The 11102-nt window shown below is 36.0% G+C and overlaps 3 protein-coding genes across 3 annotated transcripts in view; all 3 read right to left on the bottom strand.

Moving 5' to 3' along the window:
• Positions 1 to 2503: 2503 nt before the first annotated feature.
• On the bottom strand, positions 2504 to 3509 carry LOC107732223 (polymeric immunoglobulin receptor; the record flags this gene model as incomplete). The annotated part of the gene is made up of 3 exons (XM_016543503.1): positions 3506 to 3509; positions 2857 to 3174; positions 2504 to 2779 (listed from the first exon to the last, which is right to left on the bottom strand). Coding segments are annotated over exons 1-3 (598 nt in total), but the record flags the coding sequence as incomplete, so codon positions are not given.
• A 488-nt stretch (positions 3510 to 3997) lies between these two features.
• On the bottom strand, positions 3998 to 4883 carry LOC107732222 (uncharacterized). Its single transcript, XM_016543502.1, has 3 exons — positions 4760 to 4883; positions 4404 to 4681; positions 3998 to 4320 (listed from the first exon to the last, which is right to left on the bottom strand). The coding sequence occupies exons 1-3, from the start codon at positions 4828 to 4830 to the stop codon at positions 3998 to 4000; spliced, it is 672 nt and encodes a 223-aa protein (XP_016398988.1). The 5' UTR covers positions 4831 to 4883.
• Positions 4884 to 10102: 5219 nt separating this feature from the next.
• The window catches only part of LOC107732221 (uncharacterized), a 10678-nt gene continuing 9678 nt past the window's right edge, over positions 10103 to 11102 (bottom strand). Inside the window, exons 8-10 of the mRNA XM_016543501.1 lie at positions 10637 to 10732; positions 10409 to 10455; positions 10103 to 10312 (exon numbers count right to left, since the gene is read on the bottom strand). Of these exons, the coding sequence (XP_016398987.1) occupies positions 10103 to 10312; positions 10409 to 10455; positions 10637 to 10732 (353 nt within the window). The remainder of the gene's footprint in view (positions 10313 to 10408; positions 10456 to 10636; positions 10733 to 11102) is intronic.

The following is an 11102-nucleotide window of genomic DNA, read 5'->3' as shown; positions in this document are numbered from 1 at the left end:
TTTTTAACCCCAGTACAATATAAAACAAAACAAAAAAACACAGACAAATACACCATTGAACCTGATCACATACAGACATGAAACCACACTACCTTATAACACTCTTCTTAAAGGAGTAGAGAATCATAGATGAACATTGTTGTTGAAGCTCACAGTGGTTAATGTCCATATTAAGCATCCATTTCCCATTCCAGAACAAGCATCAAGGTATATCCCAAGAAAAATCAGTCCAAATGAATAATCAGGATGAAATAGTCCTTACTCTTTTCAACCTCATTGTTGATGGTTGGCACTAGTGATGTGACGTTCGACACCGAGGCTTCGAAACTTGTATCAAAAAAACGAAACCTCTCACAGTGAAGCACTGTACCAGAGCTTGATTCGTTTTGCCAAAACCACGTGATCTGTGACGTCCAAAGTAAATCATAATACGAATAAATATTTGCATGTGTAGTTTTCTGCATGGTCATTTTGTATTAATTCCTGGTTCAGAGACACTTTAACTAACCAATATTCTATGATAATCTTCCGTTATTTTGATCATACAGCCTTGCCTATTTTTTCCACAAATTTATTCACAGACTAATTTATTCATATTGTGTAATACAATGACTGACATGAAGACTTATTTATATAGACTTCATATTTTCTTTGCTTTATACAGGTTTTCATAGCACAAACTAATTTATTATCTGAAACAGTCCAAAAATGGCTGGGTCGTCTGGGACGCAAAGGCAGCTTTTTCCACCTTTTGACCACAAGATGTCGTTAGTGTGCACCGTCTTGAAAAGCTTCGAGTAATTAACCTTTTTACGATACAGTTGAGGGGAAATCCTCGGTACAAAAGAAACAGTGGTGACTGTTACAACATCACACAACTAACTAAAACCAAACTTATTTAAAAATGAATACTTTAACTTACATCAGCCCAGAGAGCACAGGTACGTCTGCAAGATGTCTGTTAAAGATCGCTTATCAGAGCCCATCGTGTATTTCTGAGGGAGGGGCTTCATAAAAGAAGGAAATGATCAGACTGTTTCTGAGAGAAGGGATAGAGCGCTGTGGAATAAAGGTAAATTATGTGAAAAATAATGCGTTTTTTTTAAAACGAAGCATTAACACATGTTAAACTGCACCCCATAAACACAATCAAGCCTAGAAAAAAAACAGTGAACCACCTCTTTAAACCTCATTAGCCCTCGCGTATTTTGTCATCGTGGCACATTTGAATGCATAGAGTCCATAACAAAAACTGCCACCATACAAGAGATGTATAGGGTGGGACACAGATACTGTATGGAAAATATGTTTTGGAAGATTTTTTCTAAATTCTCTAATCATCACAGAGTATTTCAGATGGCAAGAATAAAACAGTTTTGTATAAAAATTGGAATTAAAATATTTGATTTTCAATATATAACAAAACTTTATAGCACGTATTTGCGGAGTGGAAACATATCTGTCCATTTGTACTAAAGAAACGGTTTCCTGTTTTTATCACACCTGAATGTGGCTGAAGGGCTTCTTGGTTATGACTCAAAGAACAGCAAAGAAAACCACAAGTTGGAGAGCACGTAGGCTGATATTTAACACACGGTCATAGTATAAAACATTAACTCAGGCACAAAACTTGAGGGACTTTTCCAAGCAAATCTCTTTAACCTACTAAAAATACTAGAGATTATTTTTTTCTGAAATTATTAACACATTTGATTGAACACGTTAATCAAACAAACTGTCTATTATATAAAACATTTTTAAAAACATTTAAACAACTGCTTGTAAGGTGAGATGATCTTGTATTGTGACTGACAGTGAAGTAAACGGAGTAAACTTCCTTCCTACAGGAGATGATTGTATCATCATGGATGACAGTCTTCACACTTCTGGAAAATTAATGTTTTCCGGTAGGTGTAGAGATGTTTGTCAGAGGATGAAACAAGTGGATCTGCTCCAGAATTGGAGTCAGAATGTGGAGAATTAAACATACAGATGAAACACAATAATTTAGCAGAAGACATGGATTGACCAGTCTCATCTGTCTGATGATGAGCTCATCCATACATTCACAACACAACTGAAACAAAACATCCCTTTGAAGACAATTTGGGTTGCCCTCATTTGGACAAAAACATTTTGTCCTTTATTCTAGGGATTGGATTAGTCAGTAGTGATTATCATCTGCTTTATATAACACTATGATCTCATTAAGGTTTAATTTACACATAATCAGAGAGAATCCACCAATCAGCATCAGAGCTGAAGAAACACAAATCATGTTGAACAGGGTGAAATCTGAAAATAAAACACACATACAGAGTTATCCTGTAACGAGAGAGAAATAAGCATGTACAGACATAAACATACACAACATGAACATGAAAATGACAACAGATTACACACTTATGAATGAACATAAAGCTGCTCTGATGTTTTCAGTTGTTTTTGTAAGTCATGAACACTGTCAAAAGACATGTCTTCATTTTATCTAAATATTTCTTACCTGTTTTAACAGTGAGATTGACTTTAGTGATGACGTGAGCTCCACACCAGTATATCCCAGAATCCTCTTCTCTCAGATCAGTGATGTTCACAGTAAAGACTCCAGTAGATGCTTCATCACTGAAAGAGAATCGATCATCTCTGATCGTCTCCAATGAAACTCCATCCTTCACACACATGGAGGCTTCATGTGCTTTGCAGAAGCTTTTCTGATCTTCATCATGATGTTTGCACTGGATTGACACGTCGTCTCCTTCATACTTAGTCAAGTTCAGCTCTGGAAATGTTTACAGACACAAGAACATCAATTCACAGCCATAGTTTCACATATTCAGATGCAGAAACCTTCCTCACCCTCGTTCATGATGACGATCAGATGAGTGTAAAGATAATTGAGGTCTGTTTCTAATGTCACTGCACACCAGTATTTCCCAGCATCCTCTGCTGTCAGTCCAGTGATGGTCCCAGTGAAGACACGTGCAGTGACGTTATCATTCAGAGTCAATCTGCCAGTCTTGCTCTCTTTCTCTTCTCTCACAGTCTCACTGAGAGTATGTCTGTCTCTAGTGGAGCACGTCCCCTTACAGAGAGACTTTGACTTTGATTTATAGATTGAATCATAAGGGCAGATGATCTCAGCAGATTCTCCTTCATGTCTCACTACTGGAGGCCCTTGAAAAAAAAAAAAAAAGCAAAATTGTCCATTAATTATTGTGCTTATAAAACATTTCTATATTTGGTATCTAGCATAACGAATAATACTTTAACTGCTCAGTGTCATGCACTGTTGTGATTTATTAAGCAAAGAGCAAGCAAATATTTAAAAGGAACTTTAATTCAATAATCCAACTCAGAAAACACCAGGAAACATAGGAGTAAACACAACCAACAATAGACAACACTGAACAAAGATCTCAAGAAACAAAAAAAAATAACAAAAAAGTGAAAGTGAGGCATGTGGGACAACATACTTGGCTATAGGAAATTGTGCTCTGCATTTCACCCATCCAAGTGCACACACACACACATCAGTGAGAAGTGAAAACACACACTCAGACACAGCAGTGAGAAGTGAAAACACACACAAACACGCAGCCATATGCTGTGGTGCTCAAGGCCCCTCAGTGGTGGGTAATGAGGGTGAAACAGAACGCTCTTCATTCACTCCCTCCACCTACATTTCCTGCCCGCACTAAGAATCAAACCTGCGATCTTCGGGTTACAAGTCCGACTCTCTAACCATTAGGCCACAACTGCCCCGAGAAAGAGAATTAATGAGATAATTAACCAAAAAGGTGAACAGAATCAGTAACTGAGGGGGACAAAACAAAACAAAACAAGGAAACTCAAATCCTGACAGGGAGGCGGAACAGAACTGAAACAAAACACTTAACAAAACCATGAAGCTGACACTCAGACTCCTCACAAATATAACATCTAATCAATTCTGCCACAAAAGCAAATTTCAGAAACAAGATTTCAATGAGAGTTTGTTCTACTCACTCATAATATGTAGATGAACAGTGTTAATAATGAAGTAACTGTACGAGTCTCTGTTGATCCAAACTCCACATAAATAAACTCCTCCATCATCTGGTGTCACAGCAGTGATTCTCACACTGAAGATGTTTTTATGTTTGTCATCAGAAATACTGAATCTTTCTTTCTTCCATCTGCTGTAAATCGTCTCAATGGAGTCTTTTTCTTCTTTGAATATGATCTTGGGATCATTAATATGATTCTGTGAATATTCACAGCTGAAATTGGCAGTTTCTCCAATATTCACCATCACTCTCTTTGACACTTTACAACATGAATCTGCCATTTACATAACAAATAAATATATTTTACTTTAGTAAAGGCTTTAAAATGGTCAGTAGATTCAGATTAAAATGACTGACCTTCTTCCACATGTAAAGTCATATCTATACCCCACTTGTAAAGAACACCAATCCAGTATCCTCCAGCATCATGTTCCTTCAAATCTCTGATGTAGATCGTGAGGTTTCCCTCATTATTTTGAAACAATGTGAATTTTCCAACACTGATCCATTTGTCATGCTTCGTATTATTCATTATATTTGTCCACTCAGGTAATTTATTCATGCATTTAACATTTGCACGGAACCAAAGTTTCCCAGAATCAACAAGAAGACTTCCTCCAGAATATCCCGTGACGCTAAAGCATCTCACTGCAGCTGTCAATCAGATTGATACTGTGATCAGAAAGCTGATGAACAGAAAACAGCATCATTACTGCAGTGATGAAAGAGAAAAGCTCTGACCTGAGATCAGGTAGAAAGTGAGGAAGATGAGGAGGATCTTCATTGTGAGTTGAGTTCAGTCTTCTTTCTGCTGAATGATCTCTGTGTGAATCTCTCTGTCTCTACATCTGTCTGCTTTAGTTACTTCCTCTTTATTCAGCTCTTTATCAGTAATGAGCAGCTTTACTGGCTCCTCCCACCATCACCACTGACTGAACATCACATTAATCACACTGAAAGAGCGCCACCTAGTGCAGTTACACTGTCTGATACTGAAAGCTTAAACAGGTTTTATGTTCTTGATATAAGGACAAATGACCCTCAAGTGAATGGGAAAAAAATGGGATTAAGATCCGGGCAGTTGCCTGGCCATGGATCCAACATTTCAATGTACTGATCTCTGACCCACTTCATTTTCACTCTTGCCTTGTGTCATGGTGCTCCATCATGCTGGAAAGTGCACAAATCATCACCAAATTGCTCCTGGGTCGTTGGGAGAAATTGCTCTTGCAGTACGTTTTGATACCATTAATGGCAGTGATCGCGAAACACAATTATTTATTTATTTAACTTTGCAAAACACAAAATTTGTTACTGCCAATACTTCTGGTCAAGGCCGTAAGGCGTCTAAGACCTCAGCAAACTTACAAGACATCTTGAACATTTAAAATAATTTAAAATTAAAGGTTAAAAAAAACGTATAAAGTATAAAGATGTCACCGTTATGTTGCTGTGTAAGAACGAGGAGTGCGGAGACGACAGAGAATTTACAAGGAACAGTCTTTATTAACTCCAACAAAGACTCACAGGCAGGAACACACACGCAGCACGGGGAATTGACGTATAACACTAGACGCAGGACAAAGGAAAACGCCGGACTTAAATACTAGGAACTAAACAAGGAAATTAACAAGAAACACCTGGAATCAATAAACACAATTAACACAAGGGATAAAATAGGTCACAGGGAGAACATGGGCAGAAAAACACACAAAGACAATCCAGGGGAGTGACAAAAGAAAATGTGAAAAAAAAAAAATATGTAGTACAGATATACAACTGACAATATTCATACATCAGGAACATGTTGAGTTACAAAGGCTTATCTATTCTCATAAACAGAGATTATAATGAGTGTCTTCATGTATTTATTAAATAGCATCATCTTCCTGTCTCCCTGGGAAATCAAAAATGCTTTGTTTGACATTTTTTTTGGCATCTTTATCAGTTGTAAGAAACATTAACACTTTTTGGAAGAAAACAGATATGATCACACTTGCAGGATAAATATTTTAAAGTGAAGTGACGTGTGGCCAAGTATGGTGACCCATACTCGGAATTTGTGCTCTGCATTAACCCATCCAAGTGCACACACACAGTAGTGAACACACACACACTGTGAACACACACCCGATACAGTGGGCAGCCATATTGCTGCGGCGCCCGTGGACGGTATGTGTATAAAATAATATCATACATTTACATTGTTCCAAATACAACTGTTGCCATATGGACAACCATAAGTTTTGTGCTATAAGGCGGCAAATGTGTTTAAATCTGAACACTTGAATTCTATCTACAGTGTTTCTGGTCAAACACACCTGATTTCACACTTCAGGGCTACGTTTCCCGATAACACTGTCTCTTAGCGCGCTACGAAGACTCTAAAGGTATGCCTTAACTAAAGGTATACCATATATAGGCGTGTTCCCCGAACTATACCTTAGGAGGTTGCTTAAGATATACCTTCTTACGTGTGACGTTACCAGGTGCTGTCCATGGCAGTGCTGCTGAATTGGTTGATATCAATGGCTCGAGAATTGATTATTCATTCTATGCACAGGCTGCTTCACTGCGTTATGTGAGAAAGTGTTGATTTTAAGTAAAGACACGGAACTCTTTCCTGTTAGAATGCAACAAACTTGCGTGAAACTTTTACTTTCACTTTGCAACATACATCACGCCAGGGAAGAAAACCAAGAAAGAAAAAAATGAATAGTTATAAAAATATGCCAAGATCACCACCCAGTGGTCACCACATAAAATACAAGGATAAAAAACTACACGAGACACTGCTTAATAATTTAACAGCTTTTAACAGAACAGAGAAAAATAAATAAATAAATAAAAATAACACCTTGGGCTTACACAAGTCCAACAGAAAAACATTGTGGTAACACTGTGCTTTCCAACAAGAAGCACTTCAGAAATAGTTGCAATTGCATTTACTATTATTTTAAAAAAAATAATCCAAATTGCAAACTAAACCAACCCTGTGGATATTTATATAATTTTGAAATGAGTGCACAAACCCACAACCTCATGCCCAAACATAGCCTATATCACTAACTGGCAGTATACCTTCACTGGTCTTTGAATGGGTCATTTATATTATCATAATATATATTTAATTGATTACTCACATAACATTTTTCTCTCTCTGTCCTGTCACTTCAAATTTTGATTCACCCGCGAACTTTGTGTTCATTCAAACAGACGCGCAACACCATATAAGGAGAAAAGGGAGGAGTCAAAACTTAATTGGCTCTGGTGCGTATCGTCATCAAGCCATTTTTTTATTCAGAATCTAAATAAGACACACATGCAAACACTGCTCATTATTAATTCACACTCTGTCTTACTGAGAATGTTTACATCTTTTCATCACAGAATAAAGTTGAACGGCAGTGTGAAACAATGTAAAATGTACCAGTGCTACAGAATGCGAAGCGGGCCTTATAGTTGTATTTTTATCATTTGAAAAGCAAAAATATCTTTTATATTGCACACTTATTTATGATTGCAGTTGGTTGTATTTATTAACAAAAATAGATTTAGTGCAATATGCACTTAACTCTGACCTGACTAAAATATTTTGGAGCACAATAGCTGGATTCTGAATAGCTGGGATGCATGACAAATACAAAAATATATAATTATTTTTAATAATAAAAACAAATGTAACCAATTTGACAGCATCTTTTCTATGGAGTGGAAAGTCTGTGTCCATCGTTACTACGGTAAACATTTCATTTTTAAATCACACCTGCAGGCGGCTGAAGGGTTTTGGTTTGGCCGAAGGAATATAAATAGTGTAAAACAAAACCACAAGCTGGAAAGCATCTCATGTTGATGATCATTATAACACTTAGTGTAATAAACAACTCTGCAAACACAAAGCACTGAGACTTTTACAAGCAATTTACTTTATCCTAGTAAAGAAACTGGGTTAAAGAGGTTTTCTTTTTTTCTTCTTTTTTTCCCCCTTGAATTCAGAAAACAAAGATATGCTATGATAGTTTGAATTTGACCAGAAATATAATAATGAAAAATCTTAAATAAAACACAGTGAAATATAAAGTAAATCTTGAAGATGTTGCTTGTTTAAAGTGTACTGACATACTAACAATACAAATGTATGACATTTAAAGGGTGATTACAGACATTCTCTGTCAGTGATTTGTGAGCTCAATGTTTTGATTTAGTTTGTTCTGTTTTTGAAAGAAAATGTCAAATCACACATGGATAATTTTTTGATAAGAAAAGAACATGTTCAGTAATTGTTGAATGCAAATAACTGAATTTGTCTTTATTTTCTTCTGTTCACAATAAATGCTCATCTTCTGTCTCTCTGTGTTCATGTGTCTCGCTGTGGGTTTCCTGAATAAAGCTGTTTAACCTTCACACTCAAACCAAACTGAGACACTGAACCTTCACCAGTTTTCGGTGGTTTTGAAATGGATGGAAAAACAGCTTGTTTATCACGCAAACACGAAAACACCTTTGAGACAGAAAACATCAAACATGTCATTTTCAAGTCTCTGAATATCACAATAACAACAAATAATAAAAAAAAAATTCAAATAAATACAGTTCAGACTTTAAATGATATGATTAGTTTGTATGTGAATATTTTGATCAGGCCTGAGGGTGATACAAAATAAAATGCATACAATCAGACTCAAATGTTCTCCTTTGCAAAAAGTACAAACTTCTTTCATGATGATAATTAGATCATTATTTTAATGCATTTCTGGATGTCTCTCTGGGATCTGGTAAGATTTCATTTCATCAGTATGAAAACTAGATTCAGTCATCGTCTATGTTAAAGCTGTTAATGAGATTCAATGCCGTGCAATGACAATGTTTGACAATTCAAATATAATATTAAAAAATATATATGAAAATAATCTCTCTAATTCTACAACTTTAAATAGCAGCTTTGAGAAAAAAGAAATAATAGCAAAGGATTTGTTTTGTTGTAACATATATAAAACTCTCCTTTCAGAAAAATGACCAAGAGCAAGCATGAACTTAAAAAAAAAAGTGTCTTGCATGTACAAATCTAAAGCAGGTCAAAGACAGTCATTTGAACAGCTTTAAGAGCTGCTATTAAAGAGTCTTTATTAACCGTTAAAAGCTGATGTGTGTCTTTATGTGGAGTGGAAATTTTACAGTATCTTCTAGAAGTGTCAGTCAAGGGTTTTATTTCCTGTGTTCATCACACCCTCACATAAACTGACATAACAAACTATTTTAAACATGCGAAAGAAGCAACATGAGCAGCAGCGGAAACTTTAAAGTGTCTCATGATTCACAAACTGAACTGAACGACCCTCATCAAACCAAACAACTGCTCAACACTAAAAAATTACTAATGTAAACAAATGTAATATATAGTAGTCAACATTTGAAGTGTATCAGAAAAGTTCATCAAAGTTGTCCTAAGACAAGAACGCATTTTGGTTTTAGGTTTTAGGACAACTTTGATTAAAGGTTTTGATCCACTTCAAATGTTGACTACTGTATATATATTTATATATATATCATAGTATGTTTTTTTATAAAATATTGGTGTAACGTGTGATGATCTGTTATAAGTGAGTTAGTTTTACAGTATCTTCTAGAAGTGTCAGTCAAGGGTTTTATTTCCTGTGTTCATCACACCCTCACATAAACTGACATAACAAACTATTTTAAACATGCGAAAGAAGCAACATGAGCAGCAGCGGAAACTTTAAAGTGTCTCATGATTCACAAACTGAACTGAACGACCCTCATCAAACCAAACAACTGCTCAACACTAAAAAATTACTAATGTAAACAAATGTAATATATAGTAGTCAACATTTGAAGTGTATCAGAAAAGTTCATCAAAGTTGTCCTAAGACAAGAACGCATTTTGGTTTTAGGTTTTAGGACAACTTTGATTAAAGGTTTTGATCCACTTCAAATGTTGACTACTGTATATATATTTATATATATATCATAGTATGTTTTTTTATAAAATATTGGTGTAACGTGTGATGATCTGTTATAAGTGAGTTAGTTGAGTCTCATGCGGTGAATCTGATCGTGGTGTAATCCGAGTGAATCTCATTCTTACTGAATCTGACTGTAGCGTCACTGAGAGACTCTTCATGCTTCTGGAAACTGACAGCAGCGTACAGGAGCTCATCAGAGGGGATTGTGGGTAATTCATGTTTCTTCATTTGAGCTGATCCAGGATCTGAGAGAGAATCACGTCTGCTGTCTGCACATGATGACTGAATGCAGATAAAATAGAGAGAAAATGTATTTTAAAATGAGAAAATATCTCATAAGCACAATATATGTACAGACACACACAAACTGTAACTCACTAATGTATTTTTCTTCCTCTTTCTCTTGTCTGATGTCGAGATTCTTCCTAATTACCCAAAACAAAATGAACTGATCAGTGAGAGAAAGACAAACTCAATCAACATTAAATGTCAGCAGCATCTGAGACAGAAACTCATTGAGTGAGTGAGATTTACTGAAGCAGCTCAGAGACACTCAAACTATTTAATTAAACGATGCAAGAGATAAATAATGAAACCAAGTATCACCTCGTCTGTTGTGTCTTAATTTGCACACAGTCAGAGTGAATCCACCGATCAGCAGCAGAATCACACACACACTAATAATGATGATCACGGAGAAATCTGAGAATAAAACACACACTGAGTGTTAATTAATCTTAATGCATTAGGAACACGTTTGATTGATCAAATTAAACTAAATTATATATTATAGGGGAAAAAAGCACATTTTAGTCTCTCTTGTGCAGACTTGCACACAGCTCTACTTCTTCTCTCTGTTGAGTCTCATGTGGGTTTCCTGAATAAAGACCGTTAGTTCTTCACAACCAAATTAAACTGAGACTCTGAACCTCCAGCTCATCTCTGTGGTTTTGATGTGAAATGAAAACACCTTCTTCATCATGCACACTAAACACTTCCTGCAGTTATGAGCAATCCCAGAGAGCAAAATTCCTGAGGCCCAGATCAGGCCCACACCTGACACTTTCATCTG

The sequence above is a fragment of the Sinocyclocheilus rhinocerous genome, unplaced genomic scaffold (assembly GCF_001515625.1).
Source record: "Sinocyclocheilus rhinocerous isolate Xijiao unplaced genomic scaffold, SAMN03320098_v1.1 scaffold3416, whole genome shotgun sequence".
In the NCBI taxonomy this organism is placed as follows: Eukaryota; Metazoa; Chordata; class Actinopteri; order Cypriniformes; family Cyprinidae; genus Sinocyclocheilus; species Sinocyclocheilus rhinocerous.
This window is presented reverse-complemented; position numbering and strand designations above follow the sequence as displayed.